Source organism: Pyxicephalus adspersus, chromosome 5 (assembly GCF_032062135.1).
Source record: "Pyxicephalus adspersus chromosome 5, UCB_Pads_2.0, whole genome shotgun sequence".
NCBI classification, from domain to species: domain Eukaryota; kingdom Metazoa; phylum Chordata; class Amphibia; order Anura; family Pyxicephalidae; genus Pyxicephalus; species Pyxicephalus adspersus.
The window spans coordinates 36834134-36857870 of NC_092862.1; the positions used below are offsets into that span (position 1 = coordinate 36834134).

General features: G+C 37.0%; 1 protein-coding gene across 10 annotated transcripts in view; it reads right to left on the reverse strand.

Moving 5' to 3' along the window:
• Positions 1-265: 265 nt before the first annotated feature.
• The window catches only part of FAM110B (family with sequence similarity 110 member B), a 102629-nt gene continuing 79157 nt past the window's right edge, over positions 266-23737 (reverse strand). For all 10 annotated transcript variants that reach the window (XM_072411167.1, XM_072411169.1, XM_072411160.1 and 7 more), the window contains one exon: positions 266-12936. In XM_072411167.1, coding sequence (XP_072267268.1) covers positions 11537-12643 — 1107 coding nt within the window. In that variant the 5' untranslated portion in view covers positions 12644-12936 and the 3' untranslated portion in view covers positions 266-11536. The remainder of the gene's footprint in view (positions 12937-23737) is intronic.

The following is a 23737-nucleotide window of genomic DNA, read 5'->3' on the forward strand; positions in this document are numbered from 1 at the left end:
GTAAGTCACAGACCCACAACATGTACAGAAACCAGGGGTTTTGACGTGACATGCGGCATGCATGATATAGGTCACAAACTTATTCAGATATTGGCAGACAACCAGGCAGTTAACAATAAAGAAAAAAACAACTATAGAACAAAAAAAAGTGTGTGCCAAAACTACAGTTAACTAATCATAAAGGGGATAGGTAGTCTACTGATCTTGCGGTCGCATGGTTGCCTTTAAATCTCAACAAGAAACTAAATCTCCACACTGGGGGATGTTATTCTTTGGTTACATATATGACCACCAAAAATTACATAAATCAAATTTTAACTGCACTTCCTTCTTATGTCATAACTATGACCTTACCAGACCTATAGGCTAAGTTGAAACATTAATTACTGAGGGGTTCTGATTTCCATGTCTGATCCACGTCTTTATTTGCTCAACCGCTATTTGAAAGCAGTCATTTCTGCTCTTGTCCTACAAATATGCAATTCTGATTGTGAGTTGCCCACAAAATAGTATACACACACAGCTTGGAAGTTTTGGATTAAACAATATAGTTTTATTCTATTAAAGTCTTTTAAGTCCACAAAAAATTAATTTAGCACAAAAGCACTGAAAATTGATCAATCCGTAGGAAACTGAACTCATGATGCTGATTTTTTTTTAATAATATATAATGTTATTAACTTGCATTACAAAACAGTTTCTACCAAAATGTGCCTGAGGGGACCACACAACCCAGCAGTCTTTAAATAAAACATTATGAATTCAAGTGTTTGTGTTATATTTCAGTCACAAGACAACATTTTTTGCTATGGACATGGTAAACTATGCCAAATCCTGCTCAGAAGGAACTATTCAAAAATAAAATGATATTCTAACACCATAGTTGTATCCAGTAACGTCTCTTAAGCAAAGTTTGGGAGAAGGCACGATTTCCTGCATAAAGTTTGTAGGTAAACCCACAGTTCTATTGTACCCCCCAAGTAGTTGAGTCATGATCACATTACTTTTTTATACTTTTAAGTGTTGGGTTGAAATGCAACAAATGCAATAGGAGGCTAAGGGAAAAAGTTGGTGCCATAGAACAGTTTTGGTAGTTACATTTGCATATCTTTACATTAGACAAACAAAAGGAAAAAACATGGTACAGGTAACAGCAATGGTAAAGGGGGTAAACCGAAATTATTAGGTAGCCAGGGATTTTAAAGTGAACGTGTTCCTTACTAATGCAGCTCAAAGCAAAATGCAATATTGAATGCCCCGTCTCCTATACATAGTCACTTCTGTTTGATACATCGCTATTTTGTTTAATGCCATGACAGATGAGAACTGGTACATCTGGGTGTAGTGGATCATAATTTTCACCCTCCTTCTACACGACAGCACTGCCACTCCGTAATTGGCAGCTCGGACACAAGGACTGTCATTGATGGAGCATGGAGGGACTCCTTAGTTCTGTGTAAACTTTACCTAGGTACAACTCGCCGAGCACCTTCTTTTGGCTGCTGTTGAAGAACAAACCAGGAGACTATAGAAAACTATGTAAGGTTGTGTAGGCACTGGCTTTAATGTGAGCCTGTTGCTTTTACATGACATTGGGTCATTTTTAACAACATTGAGCATAGAAGAATGTGTAACCAATAAAACTTTTTACGTTTGTGCTACAAAAGTTTTTGAGCATGCCACCCTAATTTATAACAAAATTGGGCCTATGTAGAGAACTTCTAGGTTAGGAGGAGCAATTAGAGATGAAAAATAATACAATTGGGCCCAACCTGGTATCATAATAATTCCCAGTCATTAAAAGAAACCTGTGCAATATTTAAGTAATTTTTTTTGCATGTAGGCACAACCTTGAGTTAACACACTTTATAAATTGGAGAGAAGAACCCACCTGTGATGTAAGTGCAGAGCCCAATAGCTGTACCATTATTTATCCCTTCTCCAATGAGTGATTTGTGTCCTGTGTAGTTAGATTACCTAATATTTAATCCAATTTATGAAAAGACTTGCAATGGTTGCAAACATTTGCAGTTCTTTAATGGATAAAACACAGGACCCTTTTATAGTTTAGGTAGTCAGTTACAAGACCTGATGTTGGCTACCTGTTACTTTATCCTGAATAATTTACCATGTACATATATATTTAAACAAAGTAATAGAAGTAATGATATTGTCCATCATTGGTATTTTCTTGTTTTGGAAACATGAAAGACAATTTTGTGATGAACATTGTAGAGTTGGCTGTTATTATGCCAATAAATACTGAATGCAGAAGAGCATCACACAGGAGCTTTCCGCCGATTGTTAGCCTGATAAATTGATCCACTTACATATATTCCTCACGGTAAAAATAAACTATCATTTTCATGCAATTTCCGCTCATCCACTTACAGATAATAATACTTTTGAAAAACAAACAAATCATGGAACCACATAAGGCTGTTAAACACACAGATGTCACTGTGATAAACAACATTTCTTTAATATTCAAGGAAAAATAAAGTGTCATTCCTGTAAAATTAATACTAACCTAAAAAAACGCACAATACAACCTTGCACAGATCAGAAGCAGTCAATAGTTGGAATGAGTTGCAATTGTTTTGAACAAATTTTTGTTCTCGTGTCTCAGATAAGAATTAAAAGCAGCTGTTTGAATGTGTGGAACGCTGAAATCACCATTTCAAAGAACAATTCCCACTCAACTCTCTGCAATGAATGTTTCATGTGTTTTATTTGTTATGATGTGTGCAATTTACTCTCGGCAAGTAATACAATCGTAAACAATCTCATTCAGAATAATTACCAAGGAGCAGATTTACTAAATAAAGGATTTACAGGTTTGTTGACAGGAAAATAAGATTTATTTAAAAACTTTACAAATACAATATGTTTGTAGTGTACTATGAGAAAACACTACTCGAGTCTGCCATAGGAACCTCACACACAATCCTGCCTGCCTAAACTGCAAACAAAGCCAGTTGCAGTAAAACTATGGACAAAATGTTATATATGGTGCAGTTTATCAGGATTAATACAATTTTTTTTTTTCTGATTAGCTCCCTGGAAAAAAAGTTTTATAACCAGTTGATCATGCAAGTAGATCCTCAATTTTCTACTTCTTGGAATAGAGTGACGGCAGGATTGTCACCCTTTGAATAGGTAGGATGCAATGGAGATGAAGTTTTACGAGGACTTTAAATAACTGACAAGCTTGTTAAAGGTAAAAATAACTTTGATCCTCCCCTTAGTTGTAACCATTTGATTGACAAGCATATCTTGGCAGGTATTAATGTAAATCTGATCAGATTATCATCAGTATTTGTCCTTATTAGATCTCAAAGGCCTAAATTACTACATCAAGACTATGCCCTTTTTATTTATGTTACTTTGAATCCATCCAGCTAAAGCGGTGCATCTCTATTATCAGTCTCACTTTCCCCTGAGGAAACTGTGTAGACGAAACACGTCAAGACAGGAGACCAAACTTCTGCACCATGTGTTAAACTATATTCCCCAATGTATTGAAATGATGTGACATGAAACTTTAGGATTATTAGATCTAGCAAAGAAGTCCTAAATTCTAGCCTTTGGATGAAGGTGGGACTTCCAGGGACTAGATCTTTGAGGTATGTCTTTGTATAGTATAAAGTCTATTTATTTACAAGGGATGTACTTTTGTGTTTAATAAATGTCTAATACATTACTTACCAATGCAACCCACTGCTGTCTTCTCTATCATTTTTTCAGTTGTTAAACATTTAGGGTTTGGCACTTATTACAAAGGTCGGAGAGTTGACCCATCTTTTTTTCTTTTACCTTTCTACCATTAAAGAAGAGCTAAACCCACATGACACCTACCTGCCCATCCATCACATGGTGCTACCATCTTCTTTTTATAGATAATTTTTGGACATGTCAGGATGATATATTCTTTCATTTATGGCACATGCAAGTAAACGCGGGATGGCGGGGTTTCCCTGGGTACCAAAGCTGACGCTATGCAGCCTAATTTTGACACCAGAAACCCGGGGATATCAGACAGATAAGACACATTATTACAGAAGGGACACCACCTGTCCCTTTTATTCCATAATGACTGGCCTGATCATGGAAAATTAACATAGAGTTTACTTATATGAGTAGATGGGGGCAGACAAATGCTAAGTTGCTAACTTTCCTTTTGTAATTCCTTTTAGTACCCATTTCATAAGACAGACGGAGTCTAAAGAACAGAAGTGAGGTGTATAGATGAAGGTATAAAAAAAAAGAAAACCTAATGTGAGGTGATAAGGCTTTCACCAAACTTTTCAGTCTCTTCACCACCTGAAAATACCAGTGAGACCCTCTCAGTCAACAATGTTGTCTGTACCATGCACTTGTGGTAGGTGCTTTTTTTTTTTTTTAAAGAAAGCTTTTTATATTCTATATTCATTCCTATGGACTTGTCTTGGGCTCCTATAATAACCAAAGCGCACTAAATTTAAACTGGACCTCTCATTGACAGGTTATGTCATTTGCGATGTACTAACTTGGTCCTAAAAAAATTCAGCTTACCTGGTTGGTGTTCTGATATTCTGCCTTTGTTACCTTTGGAATACCTGATCCAGGATGAGTTTACAGCTCAATTGTTCAGCTGTCACACAGTTATCTGCATGCTTGTTTCAGGTGTGACTAACTACTGACAGAAAAAGATCAGCTTTACATTCTGGCAATGAACACTCTTTGCAATGAGGTCCGCAATGGCAGCTTTCATCATCGCCCAGTGGTAAATCCATTTTAAATTCCCGCATAAATCTGTTTTAGCAGAGTTTGTCCTGACTTGGATTCCTCCCCCACAAGTAGAAGCCTTTAGTCAGGCACCATCATGACCACATGTTTAGCTTGGAAGTAAAATTCCTATTCTGCAGTATTGCTGATGCACACATAGAATCTAATTTACCCAGAATCTACCACATATTGCAGCAATCTAAGGACATTTTTTAACGTTTTACTTAGGTACTCTCTCCATACGTTTTTACATTTGTTACCTATTTCACCCATCCTGTCAAAAAAAACTTCAAGATTTGTGCAGGGCTTGACTTATTGGAAAATAGGAGGGTTTAGGGATGTCACCAACCTTAATTGTACTTTGACCAATTATTATTATAAAAAGTTACAAACCTGGGCCGTCTCCTTTTCTCCCTGGATGCCTCCGCTATCCAAACCTGTTCCAATGTTTTGCAAACTGACCTTCTGCAAATCTTCTTCAGGTAATGGCTGTTAGGTTACTTTGCAGGGCATGTTTCAGAGGTAGCATTGCTGATGTTAGGCCTCAGGATGTTCAGTGTTGGGGTAAAAAACTGAAGTACTTGAAGTGTAAAATGGAAAGTGACCGTGTCAGAACAGTACAACACATTGGCTCCCATAGGCATATACAGGGGGATTAGCAGTGCCTGTTCTAAAACCTCTGGCACAGTCCTACAGTAACTGCTTATATTAATTTCTTCATGCCAAAACAGGCTGTACTGCATTCTACCATTTCAATTTTTTCTCATGTTTGCATAAGCATAAACCTTATAAAATGCCTTTGCCTAAAGCAGAAAGCAGTGAATTGATTCATAAGCAATGCCTTCCTTTATAAGCCAAGCTATTCTAGATACAAATATGCTGCATTCTTTGCAGAGTCATTTTCTAGTAAGTCTCACAAAAAATGTTGGTTTTGGCATATGTTTATGTGGTGCTCCTGTCACTTTTCAAACCTTCTATTCCAATGCAGTGGGGTTCTCCCAAAATGTGAGGTCTGGTTATATTTTATAGTTTTGCCCAGTTTATTTGCTGTAATTCAAGTGGTATAATATGAGGCAGCTTCTAAAAAATAAGTCATTAACTTCACAGGACTGGCTGTGGAAAACCTAAAACAGTTGGAATTTATGAATTAGGTAGATAGTAAATTTGTCTCATTTGAGCCTGCTACTCCTGTTTAGCATCGCCTTGTCCCCCTTTGTTTGTGGCATATTTGCTCATAATAAATGTGGTGGTTAGGAATCCAGGTATTTATAGGCTCCAGTTGGACTGGTCTGATGCACTGCATTACTGCACATATTTAAAATCCATTAAACTCTATACGGTAAAATGTGTTACTACAATAGTCCTAAAAAGATAATTAGTAATGATCCGAAAAGGAATGCAGACAGATTCCCTTACTTTGGTGGTCATTAAAAAAAAATCCTCCTTACATTGGTTCCCTTGAATAGGAGATACATTTGTGTGAGTAGAAGAGTGAGGAAACCTCTACAGAACAAGTAGTCAAAGATTTGCAGTTATCAAATCAAAGTGTAAAAATTTCCCATCATTTTGTCTGACAGTGGTCCACAGGACAAATGATTTTCAATGGGTGACTCCTCACACCCTGACTGACAAAGGCTTTAAGGTTCGGTACAGACTCAAGATTTTTAGCTGTAGAGGTAGTCCCCGAGTTAAGAACATACAACATATGGACAACTCTACGAACGAACCGGGCTTCCCTGCTCACTTGTGTGAAAGATGGAGGCGGTTCGCTGAACTATTCTGCAACCTTTTGTAACTCTTTAATGACCAAGACAAACTCTGCAGTTGTTTCTTTTTGCATATCAAAGCACAGCTTGCTCCAGAACTTAATGAATGTTTTTTTTTTTGTGCTTTGTGATTAGCTCACAGTGGGGATTTTATACAGAAACTGACATCACACTGCCTAATAATGTAGAGACAAACATCTGTTTTTATCGAAATAATGTAGATGTTCCAACTTACAAATTCAACTTAAGAACAAACCTACAGTCCCTGTCTCGTATGTAACCCAAGGACTACCTGTAATAGGTACTACGTAATGGACTCAAGATTTTTAGTTGCCAAAGATTCTGATCATCTACGGTGAAAATCTATCAATAGAACGCTGGTTCCACAATGCCGATTAGTAATCTGCCATGCCAGATCACTTAATGAGTACAAGCAACATCTATTGTTTAAGTGGTAGAGAGGGAAAAATAGAGCCTTTTCTGCTTGTTCTTTTCCCTCCCCTTTTTCATAGTATAGCACTTGCTTATCAATAGTGTATACAAAGCTTGTTTGTTTCCACTGTCACCTGTAACAATTACTTACAATTGTTTTGGGACACATAATAAATCTCTGTGCAAGGCTTAAGTCACATGACAGGCATGCAATGGGATTTTGAAGCAGATGCTCTCATATTATATTAAGAATTTCATTCTTTTGGTAAAGGTATCCATAAACAAACTTATGTGTGTTTTTGAATCCTGTATTTTTTTTATCTATATCTCCATTTGTCTCTCTACTAGGTTGAGTTATCCTTTTTCATTTGTCCTGTTGTCCACTGTTAGACAAAATGACGGGAAATTACAAGTTTTACACATTGATTTGATATCTGTAAATCTTGGGACTACTTGTTCTGTAGAGGTTTCCTCACATCAGTAGAACAGGAACAAAAGTAAATATCTCCAACAGGACATAGGCCACAAAAGAAATAAGCAAACTGATGGGTTTTACCTCTTCCCTACCCTACCCGAATCGCCCCTACTTGGATCTGCCTTTCATTTTTTTTCAAAAGACGAACTCTGGCTGTCTACGTCTGTCTTGAATGTGCATTTCTTGCACAAGCAGGGAAAGTAAGGTTTACTTTAAAGCCATCCCCTTCAAGTGGTAGAATGAGATATACCCAATATTTTCAGGAAAAAAGAATCGTGTGACACTTTATTTCCATGTGACAATGTTGGTGATTCGTATTTGGCCATTCAGGAACGCGCACTGTTGTATATAGATGGTCCGGAGAGTGCCAAGACCTGGTTCTTTCTGTGAATCTTGCAGGTTATACACAGGTTGTGCCATAGAGAACATCAAATTTCCTTGTATAATTTATAAATGCCAGCAACTCTGCACAATGAGCGGATGATTTACCCCAATAATGATTGCAATATATTTCAATACATAGTGCCATTATTCATTCTGGCATAATGCAAGCCATCAGACCATGTGCTGCTGAACAAAGAGCTATTTATTAGTATAACACTTTTTTTTTCCAAAGTATCAATAGCAAATGAAGTATGTACAAATCCTTACAGCATTTACACCATAAAAAAGGTTTGTTTTTCAGCCTTCGGAAGTTTACAAAGTGGGGACCTAAGCAGTGATACTGTAACAACAATGAAGCAGACACTACATTTACTCATCATTCCTAGTCAAATACACTTGTCACTTATACATGCGTTTATTTAACAAGATTCTGCAAAGAGCAGTGGTGAGCAGTAACTCAAAGAAACCAGTTATGATTCATCATTTCATGTGTTTTACTGTGCTCATTTGAAAAAGTTCCTATACCCTGTAAGAAAAGAAAGGTAACGTCCAATCTCCTTTTCTTGAGAATGTGCATCTGCCAGCCTATGGACAAGCAACATCTTGGTTATTCGAAAGCCAATATTGGAAGAGGTGGTCGTACCTGGGTCAATTTAGTGCTTGATTGCCTAAGATGTTTGCTACATAAGCTAGAACTTTTGCCACATTTGGCTGTTGCAATGGATGGCCAACAAAAGTGCCTGGAAGCCCTGTGTTTTACCCTTTACATGGTAAGATGGCCAAACACACTATAACTAGTGATCCATGTACACACCTGTAATATAAGGATGTTTTACATTTATCACTGAAGGATATTAGGAAGTTTACAGTGATCACAGGGTCAATTGTACGGTACATTCCATATATTGTTTTGCAGATTGGCCAGTGTTTGGAAGAAACAAAGCATGGGTTGATGGGTTTAAAGAAACCTTTTCTCTTATGACAGGTTTACTTTTTTTTTTTTTTTTTTTTTTTTTTTTTACAATACAGGTACAAGTATTTCTCCAACCTATAATAGTTGTTGGTTTTCTAATTGTATAGTTATTTGAAAGACTGTAAAGAGTTATTTGAGCTCTGTAAATCAGTGCATACTATATTAGTCCTATAAAAAAAACAAAACACGATAATGACTGCCTAATCATCTTCCAAACCCACCTTATTATAACACTAACTGGTGCCTGTGTATAAGCATCTTAAACATGCATGCAATCTTTAAAGCCCGCCTTTACATTTTTTTGGGCCGACATGTTGCAGTACAACATGCACGTTACATGCGTGGCGTTACACAGCCCATAAGTTATGAATGCGCTGTCAATGCATAGCAATGGCTAGAAAGTCTATCATGACCTACTTTCCAACACACCATGCATGTGCATTTTAAATCACAGCCTACTTGAAAGGTGTGTTGGGGGACATTTTCAAAACACACAGATGTGAAGGGAGCCCAAATGATTTTACTATACGTGTAAGCATGGTATGTATGAGCGTTCCAGATTTTGCCACCTGTGCAAACTTTTTGTTGGAAAGGCTTAAGAAAAATAGTTGTACAATGACCACAAATGCAGCAATCATCATAAACATTTGAGTGCTTGGAGAAGACTTTAGTACAGGATGGATAATACCAAAAGTGGTAAAAAGGGGCTTACAGCTTTTAAAGGAAAACCTTGAAATTCTTGTTTGTATGGGATCTCTTGTCTCTAAGGGGTCTTTCACATCTTGCATATCTTGGAACAGATTCCAGTAATAAATGGTGACTTTTTAAGTACAGTAATGAGGAACAAGTATGAAATACAATGCACTTACCTGTCACATAATAAGTCCCCTTTATGGACACTAAGAGCAGAAAATGAGATTTTAACTGGTTAATAGGTGTTACTGCACTTTTTTGCTCTTTACACCATTATTAAATAAATTCATTACTGTAATGGCAGCCATGTTGTGCCTGCATGATACTGGTATATGATGATAAATAAAAGGCTGTGAGCAGGTTCAGCTGACAAAATGGCCACCACCACTGTCACAGGCAAGGAGCATTTACAAAACTGCTCAGGAGAACATCAGCTGATCACCCACTGGGAAGACACATAATCAAAAGAAAACTCAGACAAAATAAAAAGAATTCCTTAAGAAGGCCAACGTGCAGAAAAAACTGCCATGGGAAATCAAAGCAGTTTTTAGTTGTTAAACTACAATACTTTCAAGTGAGACAAACATTCATAGACTGAGATGTAACATATGCAAGACAACAATTACAAATCATTCAGCTAGATTCCAGCTAGTGAGGCTATTCCGGGGTTTCAATTCCATTGTATACCAATATGGCTGTGCATTTCCATTTAGTTTTTGTTAACAGGCTGCTTATGATGTTCGGACAGGATGATAGTATGGATTTGCAAAGATTTGTTCTTTTAAAAGGCAACGTTTATTAGCTGTAGTTTGCTCTCATTGTTCTTGTCAAAAGTTTAAGACTGCAAAAAGAATGGAAACAAGTGCACACATTTCTTGGTCATATGTTATTAATTTTCTCAGAACTCTGCAGAAATCAGAAATGAATACAGTTTGCCATAGTACCAAAAGAAAAAGTATGGCGGTCAGATTTTTTTTTTTTTGCAATTTGACCACCAGTCAATTTTCTTTTTAAAATTTGATTGGCATGATCAGGTGACCCATAAAAGTTACGTTCTCTGCCCTGGCAAGAATAAACAGAAGAGGATCAGCCAATCTAATTTTAACAGAATGCAATACCATAAATCTGTGGTTGCACAAACAACCGATGCCCATGCCTGCTTGGAAGGCAGGTATCAGATGGTGCTTATAGGCACCTTCTCTATAGCCGTTTCCCAACTCCTATGATGCTTTAATACATAGGAAACAGGCCTGCATAGTGGGACATACAACTCAAACTGCTTTGGTACAGTATACTGAAATGGATGGGCACATAAAATCATAATTATTTGGAACAATAAAAAAAAAAAAAACAATGTTGCAAAGTCTAATGCTTGATCTTTTCCCTTCTGGGAAAAATAGGTGAAAGTGAGCAACAGAAGGCATCTGTGCCCTGCAAACCTTAAACTGAAACATATAACAGAATATATATGTATACAAAAACACTATAAGACATTTGCATGTTAATTACTTTTTCTACCCTTCATAATCATGTAAACAGTGCACAGTAACACTGAAGTGATCCTATCTCTTATACACAGAGAAAGAAGCCACTTTGTAGGTGGGCCAGTCATTCAGGAGAATGCAGACAGTCCATTCACAAAAAAAAATTGACATTTCCAAAACACAAAGCACCAAATGCCTAATCTTTTAGTTATGCCAAAACTTTTTTGTCTTTCCATTTCACACAGGGAAAAACAAGTAACCCACAACGTGGCTGCAATCTATGCATGTATACAGGACAGGCACACGTTAAAACAAAGCCATTCAATTCTAATGTGGTCTTAAACTTTTGGCAGTTAGTAGATTCTGCTAGGCTTTGTAGGATTTGTTCAAGTGAAAGCCAGGTCATTTCACATGTTGACATGCATGCAACTTGAAAACATTGCACAACAAGCAACACAGAGCAGATTGAAAAGTTAACAAGACTTCAAGTAGACTCGACCACCCTTCATGACTGAATATTCACATACATGATGGAGTCTTGTGGGTTAGCCACTGCTCTTTCTCACACATGGGATACCTTCTGTGACTCCCTAGCTTGCTTAATGCTATATAACCATTTAATTATTCTGGCATTTCTCTCTATGGCAGAAATACCATACGGCACACGATCATTGGCACTGTCATCTCTAAGGTCACTGTTGCTGTCCTGAGACTGTTCACAGTCTGAGCTGATCATGCTTGCACTGCGAAAGTTTAGAGAAATTATATCAGAATTAGCCCTTGCAAAATTTCCCATCCCGAGGTTTTCAAGCTCTTCAGGATCAAGTCCACAGTAATTAAAGAACCTCTCTACATCTGCATCAACACGAAAATATCGGTCGCTCAAGTCAGATTTTGATCGCTGAAGCGAAGGCCTTCGTGTGACGCCACAACTGGGTTCCATTGTGTCGTTGTCTGGTGACTTGAGGGTGGTAAGAGTTGCAAGTTTGGGTTTGGGGGGCAATGGTGGTGCTGAACTGCTGCATGGCATTGCTTTAATTTGTTTCACATTCGTAACTTTCCTAATGTCTGAAGAACTATGAGAAACGTGTAAAAAATTATCACCTGATTTATCAAGAAGCCTTCTGCTGATGTTGGAGTTGGTCTCCTGAGGGCTCCCATGACTCTGTGTGGGGTAGACCTTTAAAGACTCAGCAAATGAATGTCGATTTTGGTCAGCCGAGTCTGAACGATTTGGAGGCCAGTTTCGTGTTTGCTTGTGCACAGAACCTGTACTGGAGCCTTCAGAGCTGTTGATAATGTTTTTAAGAATCTCAAGTTTTAAATTCTCCCTTTGCACACAGCTTTCAGTTTTTGCATTGTTGTTAAACATCTTCAGAGTTGGGCTGGCCAAAGCTCTTTTAGCTCCAGGACATACAGGAGGTTTTGAAAGTACAGCTGGCTTCACAGGTTCTTGTTTGGCATTGATAACCTCTTGGCTTTTGACATACTTTGCTTTATCAGCTTCTAGTCTTTCCACAGCACTGAGTCTCTTAGGATTAGGCTCTGACTGCCTGCGGAAATAATCGGGTCCTTTGTTCAATATTCGGAGTGGGACAGCAGATGTAAAAGCCACTGCTGGGCTCACAGGTTTGCCCATGCTACCTGTCTGTAGTGTTTCTGTAGGCATGTTTGGTGATTGTTCCCCCGCAGCCGTTTTGGATCCTCTTCTTGTGTTTCCTAAATGCAATGTGCAGAAACATGTGCATCAAGCACAATGGGTAACAGCTGAATCTTGAAATCTGAGTGTTAGCAGCAGCTCTTCATCTCACAGCAAATTGAGTAACATATTTTTTTTTTATTTCTCTGTTAGGATGCAGGCCTTTTACAAAAAACCAAAACAAAATCCACCAGACAAGGTCTGTATTAATCAGAGAGATGTGGGTGTCTCGCCTTTTCTTTGTGTTCAACTACAGCAGGGATCTGAAACACAAAACAACCAATCATGTGTCAGAATCGGCATATGACATCACAGTTATAGCAACAGAAAAAAATGTTGTAGTATTTCAGCTGGTAGTGAAAAAACATTAGGTAGCCTTTAACCATCTCACTGCTATGAAGATTGCAAATCTCACCAGCCCCAGCTCCTCAGACTGCAAATGTTTGAGACATCTAAAAATTACCTAACACAAAAAAAAGCATGCATGTTTGACATATTACAAAACACCTATTAAAAGAAAAACAATAAAGACATTCAGAAGAACTATTGCATAGGTTGCAACAAAAGCAGTTTTTATTGCTCCCAGCAGACACCATTAGTCTGAACATAAATTTACCTATGCATTAACAAAATCTAAAATACTACATTGGACATGCAGGATTATCTAAATTGCCTATTTGCTAGCAAATGCCACACTTACAAAATGTATTCCTCTAAAGGACATTCTCCTAGGTATTTATTATACATGATCATTACTTCTCTCATTTCTTTGCCTCCGCAATTATTAGAAATTATAGGTAAGTAGGTATTAAAATCAAATAGGACCGTGCTATTGTTCCCTATATGCACTTCAGGCTCATAAAACAGTGTTAATAGATGACATGCATACATTAAGGCAGCAATTTTTTTGGGGGGGAATATACAAGTGGGAATTTTTGCTGCATTTCTGCATCTTACACACACACACACACACACACACTAAACCTGCCATCTCTTTATTACTCACCCAATCACTTATGTGTTTTAAAGCTGGTTTCTTTGATTTTGCTGTTGGAAAGTTAACCTATTCTTTTTGGGCAACTTTTTCTTGACTACAATTTTGCAAGATTTTATTTATAAAAGATTCTAATATATACATTAGCAGTTACATTAAATTTGTTGGTGACATGTTAGGTTTTGTAGAACACTAAAAAGCTAACCTTAGCATATGGGTGAGACCCATGATTGGAAGAGGAATTTGTTGAACACAAGATGCTCCTAAGTTTAGCAACAATTTTCCTACTAAAGTATTTTTCTACTAAACGTTCAAAGAAAGAACAAAACAGCCCTGGTCATATTAAAAAAAAAAACTTCAACTGATTGCCATGAATCAAGAAGTTGAAGATCTGAAATTGTTATTGGAGACTAACTTCAAAAAAACAAAACAAAAAAAACTAGAAACACAGGAATACAGAGACCCAATACACAGTATAGCAGAGAGGTCAATGGTCAGAAGCTAGGATAAGCAGAAGGGGATAAATAATGCTTGTTGGTCTTTCCTACAAACGATTTTCCAAGACATTTATTCAAAGGGAAATGATCAAATATACATCTTTCACCATACAGAAATTATCAGTTAAAACAAAAAATTAATCTAAAGTATAGCAAACATTTCAAGTTGGAAGACTGAAGTTAATGTTACTGTTCTGGCGGAATATAGTTTCCTGGGGGAAGATCTTTGAGCCATAACAGAGGCTAAAATTCTCATTCTGTTTTTCTCAGCAAGTTGTGTGTCTAATTTTTAAAGGTGAAGCAGTGTAGTGACTTATATTAGAAGTAATGGTTCATTTCAGAAGACATTTCTTGGAAATATAACTGTACATTAAACAAATGCCAAGTAGTAAAAAATATTTTTCTTTTGGTAAAACTAAGAAGAAAGAACTATAAAAGGCTTTGACAACACGCTGCTATTCATGTTCACAGCTCAAGGGCTTTTCAATATCATTTCAAGGCTCACCAGCATCTGAAATGTAAGCTTATTTAACAGCACAGCAGACCTTTAATGTTGAATGTGGTGCGAAATAGCTAAACTGTATCAAAACTGCTCCAAGTTTTTTTCTTGGAGCTGTACATTTGGCTAGGACCACAAAGCGTGGAAGCAAAAGTTTTTCATATCTATAAAAGCAGAAGTCCCAAACAACCTATGACAGCTTAAAGTATAACTCCATGCATTAGTCTTTCCTGGATATGAAAATTCTCATAGATTATATTTAAGGATAAATTCAATTTTCAGCACAATAGCTCTGTCCCTGTGTTTGCACGTGTCTATTGTAAACTTGTTCCAAGCCACCACTGAAAAGTGCGGAAATTTAGAGATGCTGCTCTGCACCTTGGATAAATAAGCAAACTTAATCCTGGGAGCAGATGCAGGGTAGGTATTTCTGGCTGGACTAAAAGCAGTTTACTTTATATGCTGTGTCCAGAACATAGTTTTTATAAAAATTCTGTATAGTATTTTCTTTAATATTTAATTATTCCATAGTTGTATGTCTCACTTGAGTCTGTTCCAGTCAACCAGTAAAGCAACCATCCTTTGCATACTGATTACCATAGGATAATCACATCTATCCAGCTTTTAATGCTGAACAGGCAGATTTAGGAGACATTGATTAATGCTTTTTGTAAGTTTCTGGATGTGATTTGGTACCAGCTCTACCAGCAGTATAATAAGGCAGACAATTGTCTTGCAGTGCTCATTTGCCAACAAGGAACATGCAGAAAGGTGAGAACAGAGACTATACAACCACAAGTTGGGCGAGAGACAAGACCTGTAACTTTCTAATGACAAATCATTCCACATTATAAACATTGATATAAACAGTGTTTACCAACTTACTGCCAAGATGTTCCATATAAAAAACAGTTTTCAACACCTTATGAATCCCTGAAATACATTGCATCAACATAAAGGAGTTTAGATGTTTCAATGACAGTCCCTTTCCAAATGAAAGATGCTTCTTTAGTACTTTCTTAAATGTTTGTCTTTGTTCTCCCGTCTTGTACTTCGTAGGGAATGATTTCATCCCACAGAGTGTGACTTATGTTGTCAGAGTGAACAAGCATCCCTTACTACACTCTCTATGCAGAGGAATACTCATACAACTATGAGACACAACAGGCAAGTGAAAGGTCTGCCCAGTGGAGCAGAACATATTACTTACTCAAGCCTGAAAGCTGGTAATAAAATAGGACTAAAATTGCCTGCATAAACCCATGGACATTAGAAGCATCATTATTATGAGGGGGTGATTAGGACATTTGTCACCACAGAGTTATAGTTATAGAAGCTCCATTTGGAAAAAAATGCAATAACACAATGTTTATGGCCTATTTTGTATGTATGTTCAAAGACTACAAATCCAAAGCATTAATTTGCTGAAACTTAACAGTTGCATATTCGAACCATATAAAAAAATATATATATTCCACTACAAAATTGTGAAAGGAAATATGACCTCTGCAAAAGGATTGTTATGGGTGGCACAGTAGTAATTTCCTAGCACAAAAACATACTAGTAGGTTAATTAGTTTTACCCCATATTGGATTCCGACCATGAAAATGACATACAAATATGGTAGAGATATTGGATTGTAAACTCCATTGAAAGACAGTGACTTAATCATGGTAAATAGCAAGGGAAGGTGCCAGCTAAAAACTTAAAAATGGTACAAAAAGATAGAACTTTTTTTTAAAGAAGCAGAATTAAAAAAAACAAAAAACACATATAGATTAAACTCTCAATTTTATGTCTGCTGGATCCAGAAGATTTGCCTTGTGGGTCACTTTAACACAACCAGCATAACCTGTAGCTTTTCAACAGATGCAGCTCTGCAATTTCTCTTTAAGATCTGTGCACAGAATAGCATGTAATAATCCAATATTTAAAACCTTCTGCCAAGTATCTTCCTGCATTCACTGACATATGGCGCCTTTTGCATGCTGTGCTAAAAATATGTTAGAAAATTAAAGCTGGGTTCTGTTACAAATGTATTCCATTTAGTCATAATAACCCATACAAACTGTAAAGGAACAGCTAGGGAGAAGAGCAACACAATTTCCAAAGATGGTGCAAATTATTTAAGATTTTCATTTTGAGTGGAAAAATGACCTAAATATTTTAAACAAAAGCTATATTTGTACTTCCATACACAAATACTCATGTGCAACATTTTTCTATAATACAGTCTGTTCAAATATTCTATATTGCCCTGGGAGCTTTTTGCGGGGGTAAGGTAAGTTTTCTATATTTTAGGAGTTTGTTTATATTACTGTAACTGGTTAAACACTGTAGAATAAAGTAAATTATATCACATCAATCCCGCATCCCTACAGCTTACATACACCAATTACTCGACCTGTATATAGTTGAACACACAAAGGATGCCAAGCAAATGCGATAAAAACACATATACAAACACTGGATAAACATTATACAAGATTCTTCACCTTCCTAAACTAGGGCAGAGTACACACGTGCAATAATCGTGAAAGATCCTTTCAAACAACAAAAGACTGCACATTTGTCGTCTGTGGATCCTCTAGGAAATAAAAGGGAATGGTGGACAACAAGTGCTGTACACACGCCAGATTCAGGTCCGATATCAGCCCTGAGGAAATTATGGGAGGAGAATCATCGGACATGTGAATGTAAGCCTTATGCCAATGTGAAAATATTCTGGTGGTAAAAACATAGGGGGGAAAAAAAGTTTACAAAGATAACACACACCCCTGGATTGGAAAAAAAACAAGTAATTTGTAAAAAATAACCTACTAAAAATTTTTTTTATAAAACATACTCAGGCACCATTAGGGCTATTTCCTACTTGCAACTGACCACAGTGTTCCACCACAGGCTCAACCATTGCTAAAAGAGACTAATTGCTTCTAGCTGCATGGTTGCATTTTCCCCTTCTGGAGGAAGAACCACATTTTATTGCACTCAATCGAATGACAAAGAGATTGTCAGCATAGTAATTGAAGAGGGGCGTCTGGGAGCCACTAAGACTAATTTCAGACTTGTGGATGACCACAACATTCTGCCGCAGACTTAACCGCTCTCCCAACTGCTTCTGTTCAACTTCCCAAAAACACTGAACCACGGAAAACCTCAACTGCACTCAACCACGACACGGAGGTTTAGTGTGGTTAACTGCAGGGTTAAACCGCACAATACTGAAGAAGGGTGGCTGGGAGTGGCTAACAGCTGTGGTTTTCACATTTAAGTCTAAAAGGGGCCTTAGATAGCCATTACATATTCATATTAATGTAAAATCTGATTGACTACTGCACTTTAGACATGATCAGTGTCACCTGTTTTTCTCTATAATAGAACGCTAGTTGCTTGTACTTCGTACTAAAGAACAAAACACAGCAGGAAAATATCCATACATACCAATTTACCATAACGAGATTAGATGAGAAGATGTCAAGTCTTGCCAATATCTTATTTTTTTTAGTATAATGAAGGCTTTGACAAAGAATCTGTATACTATCACAGCCAGTCTATGCTGTTTAGTAATAATTAAATGCACTTTAAATATTGTCCTATGTCTTTACAATATTCTTACAGGTTATAAATTAATGACTGAAACATCAGCAGTTCTTTTCCAAGAATGTACTTATATAACATTATTTGAACAAACTGATCAACTCACCCACCACATTATGGTGAAGGCCTGCTGCTGCCATCAGCCTTGCCAAGATAAAACCGGACCTAAACACAGCAGTGAAAGACAAGGCAGACGGCTCCAAAACCTACTTTAGCTTCTTACGTAGATCAGAAATGATCACAGATTAACCCTAACCATTTTGAAAATAGTGTACTAAATGGGCAAAATAAAGCCAAAATGTTGAGACTATGCACAATTCAGCTCGATGACATTCTACCCTACCCATATTTATCAATCCAGTGTTTCATGCACAGCATTTTTGTGGAGTAAGGGTCATTGAAACTTGCGAGTATGTTGCTAGTAACAGCATACCAGTGATAGGATCATAATACAGCGCCTTCTCCGCGTCACTCGCTCGCTGGTGTGGGAATTCTGAACCATTTCCAACACCGATGGAGAGATGCCTTGCTTGTTTAGCCAACAAGAGTTGTTACCAGCAGCAGGATCACAAGTGTACTTTGACCTTATTGCCCCATACACAATAGGAGTTTATATGATAACAGGGATCAGAATGCACTAACTACTGAAGAGATCCCAGTTGTCAATCAAACTTTTCATATAAATTCTAAACTACCATATTTATTATATTGCTGATACAAAAGAACAGTTTTGCAAATGTGTTTTTTTCCATGATCAGTGTATCTAGGAGTTTTGTAGGGTTATGTCCTTATTGACATGTCAGAAACGTGAGTAGTATACTATTGTCATAGGTAGGGCAATATATTGCAGTCGAAAAGCACCCCTTTTAAATACTATAGCTTATCTCATACATTGATCTAAAAAAAATATTACATTCACTGACTGATAAAGTAAACAACACAGATATTCTCCTTACAATAACACCAGGCAATGGGTCTTCTTAATATATTAGGCAGCAAGAGAACAGTCATATGTGTTGGAAGAAGGGAAAATTTGACAGACACAAAGAACTGGATGACTTTTGAATGGTTAGACAACTTAAGCTGAGGAGCATCAAGAAAAATGGCAGGTCTTGCAGCATGTTCTCAATACTCATTTCTTAGTGCCTCCTAAAATTTTTCACGGAAAGACAACTAGGGACAGGGTCATGGGTATCCAAGACTTACTAGTGCATGCATGTATGTCTGAATCCAACAAAAGAGCTCAAAAAAGAGAAAAAATCCCAATGCTGGCTATGAGAAAGATGTCAATGTGCTGCATGTGAAGGTGTTACAAAGCTACGGGATAATGAAGCAATGCAAGAAGGTGAGCTTGGTCTAATAAATCACATTTTTTTGGTTGCTGTGGATAGCCAGGTGCGTGTGCTTCATTTACCTGGGGAGGAGATGGGAACAAGATGCACTATAGGAAAGCTGGCAGAGGCAGGGTAACTTAAAGAATCTGCTACAAAGTTCTTGGTGCCAGATACCACATGCCACCCCTAAGAGGTCTTGTGCAGTACATGCCTTGATGGATCATAGCTTTTTGGTGGCACAAGAGGGACCTAACACAGTATTAGGCAGGTTCTGGGATGATCAGTGTATATATACACAAGAGCAACAAATGGCACTGAAAATGATCCACAGAAAATACACCTTGAATTATTAAATGGTTTTCTAAGTTTGAAGACATTTGCCTCCACTTTAGTGTCTGAATTGTTGGATGTGTACCAGTATACTCCACAGAGATTAAGAATGTAGGCATGTGACAACAGCTAAATTGTTCGGTAGAGAATGTGTCTAGGTACGGAATCAATGAGTGCTCTTCAGAAATATTTCAAAAGGGTCCACCATACAACCTCCTATATATTCTCCTTGCTAGACTCTAATCTTCTGATCTGTGTTAACCTAAGTTTTCAAGAAGGGTTAACAAAGGTGTGGCAGCAGCCAACATACAGAACTCCATTTTTAGCAGAAATTCCAAACTATGCAATTTGGTGGATAAAGACCTAGTCATTTCACATAGTGAACTCTTTCACCATATATGTCTACATATATTTATTTTTCTGTAGCGTAGGAGGATTGGGCGTTTGCAGTGCGAATGCCTCAAGTTTAAACCACATCATAGATAATGATTCTTAAATTTTTTTTTTCTTCAATGTAAAGCGGTGAGTCATTTGCAGTTGAAAGTTACAAAAAATGCATATAGCTACAAAGAATAGCTGTGGTTCTTCTTGACAAAGTAGTGCATTCTTTTTAGAATATAATTTCAATGACATTAAAAAAAAAATCAGAATAAAATTTTAGGAGCCAGCATGGTTAACCTGTTTTTTAGAATGCACACTCTGGGGCACCCATAACTCCTTCGCTTTACTACTCTACGTCTTTAAGACTCTGGAACAAGAATTACATTCATCATGGAGCTTTTCAGATGCAAAAATGATTTCATGTCATATACAAAAACTGGCAGACAACTTTTCTATCAAGCAGGAGGGCGAGGTACCGATGAGCAATCACTGGCATTTATTGGGATAAAAAACATACAGTACATCTCTGCAAAATATGCATATTTCCTCATGTTTTATCTTTTCTAATATACTAATGACATGGATACTAATGCTGCTGACACTCAAATCTATCTGTCCCATCTTCTTCCCTTTCTTAAAACCCTCACTACTTACTCAACTATTCCATCTCCTCTCCTATTGTGTGCTGCTTCCCCCTCCTCTTAGATTGTAAGCTCCTCTGGACAGGGTCCTCTCCTCCTCTGTTACTGTATGTATTCGTCTGTCATTTACAACCCCTATTTAATGTACAGCGCTGCGTAATATGTTGGCGCTATATAAATCCTGTTTATTAATAAAAAAGGACAGATTAATGTTGATTTTGCCAGCAATCCACTAAGCTTATAGTTTGAGTTGACAACACTTCTATTGCAGCATTAAAATCATAAACAGTGTAGTAATCATTCCAGTCGGAGTCGGAATATATTAAAGTCTACTATCTAAATAGGGTAAAGAAATGAGTAGAAGAGGGTGTTCTATAGTCCAGCATAGGATTTCAGTACAGTCCGTTGTCAGCTCAGACAGGAAGTCAAGAGTTTACGGACTTTTGTACATAAGACATAAGTTTTTTTTAATGCAGAGATGTACTGAATGCTTTGCATTTTTTAACTATGCAAAGACACACTCTAAGGATAGGGTTACCTGTTACAGGGTCAAGTGTAAAGCAAGGCTTTTGAGTTGGGTTTTAGGAATGGATTGTCTTCTTTAGCTTTACTTTACCTGTAAAAAGTTTTTAGAGCAAACATTGAGAGGACGGGTTAAAAAATCATTGATACTTGGTATATATTAACCTTGGTATATATTAACTATTGCAACTCGGATATTGGATAAAAAAAAATCCCTGTTACCCAAACACAAACAAAGGGAAAAATAAAAACATTCTAACAGATGTATTACATGTACTCTTGATGCAATGTACAAATGTAATAGCATTTTCAAACCACAAAACAAAGCCATAAACTCTTCCACCTTTCCCCTCTCTTCTCCATTCTCTTAATTGCAGCTATTACTTGTTTGGGAGCCATAGAGTTGAATAATAACATAGTGTCAGTCAGCTACCATTTAGCTAGAGAAATATTTAAAGGTAATTAGTTGCTTTTGTTTAAAGAAACTTCTTTCTTTGTGTTCAGTGCTGGAGAAGAGAATATTAGCTGAATGTACCCCAATCAATATATGAAGGCACCCATATTATTAAAAAGGACATTTATATGCTTAGTAAGCCATCAAATGTCTTGTCACACTGCAGTGGGCTGAATACAACAAGAACAGTAAAACGCATAAACTCAGTGTGGAGTCATTCTTTCAATATTAGTAGTACAGAGAGATACACCTCCATAGCCATTCACGCAATATGACTAATGACACAATGAGCAATTTCTGCAGAGTGTAGGATGTGCTGGAACATACAGCAAGCTCACCCACTCCACAATCTTCTAGGATAAAAAACTGTGGGAAGAAGTGGGTAGCATGACAAGCGTTTGTTTATTCTACCATGCTAATTGAGCCCTGTGCCATCAGTATATACAATATGTGGCATATGAGATAATAATACGATGACAACAAGCAAAAAAGGTACAGCTGAATACTTAATGACTTTGAGGAAAAGACCTGTAGACTAATCATTATGTAACAGGTAATATAAAGCAATAGCAATAACAAAAACTTTTTAGGGTACACAGAATGAATCTTTTAAGTCTATGTACAGCCTAAGACTTAATCCTCAACCACTACACTTTACTTTTTATGAAGTATTACTTGCTCCACAGTGCCTGCAGCTGCAGAGGTCAATGTGGGCTTGTTTACTGCTAGTTAAGAATATATACATATGTCAAATGTCCATAGCCTTGCCACAATTCTCCTTTAAGCAATATACCCTGACCTTAGACTGTCCTCCAGTCTGGGATTGGATGATGGAACAGCAGAACAGTAATAGGATTTTCAGCCTAATCTCTCAACTTGTATGTTCATATGTTGAAATTACAAGGCTGTCCAATGCAGTAGGGCCCTATCTGGCCTTAATCGAGTTTTGCCTCAGGATAATTCAGGAAGATAGTTTTTAAGATTTGGGTAAATCTATGCAAAAACACCTTTTGGATTTTCTAATACAGAATTTTTAAGTACCTGTCTCCATAATATATTGACCTTTAGATATTTTTATGTAATAATTATAAAATTGGATTACAAATAAATCTATGGTAATTGGTGCAATATTATAAATATATAGAAGAGAAAAGTTTTATGGGATTTCTCTTTCCTTCACTGTACATACAAGGAGTGACTTCCATGCTAGTCAGTGTGTTTATTATAGGATGGCAGTTTCCCTTGCTAGGTTATTATATTTGCAGTCCTTACATACTTTCCATAGCACTTATTATCTATGGGATTGATGAAGCGATGCTTGATTTTGAAGCAGACAGGGAAATGAAACAACTCTAAAGAAAAATGTCCTCATGGTATAGAGGAAGATTTTCCCATAAGCACTTTAAAAACAAATTTTGTAAAAAATAGAAATGTTATTATAGTGTAACATGCTCCAAGACTGTACAATAACTTATACAGCAGACTGAAAAATAGCCAAGTGCTTTTCTGCGTTACCAAGACAATATCTCTTATTTCAAGTAAGTTCAAAGCACTGGCTGGACTTATAAATAGAGGTTGACAAGATGCTATGTTACTTTCCCAGACTAATAAACTCTACATTTATAACCTTTTAAGTCTAAACTTTTAATGTCAACATGATTTTTAGTGTATAGTGCCATCAATGATCGGATGTGAAATCTGTCTAGAAAAAGCCATATGATCTCATTTCAGCAACATATGTTTATATGGCATTTGAACACTACCAAAGTGAAACCCTAGAAATAAATTGGATCGATTGGGGAAAGGTTAGAACC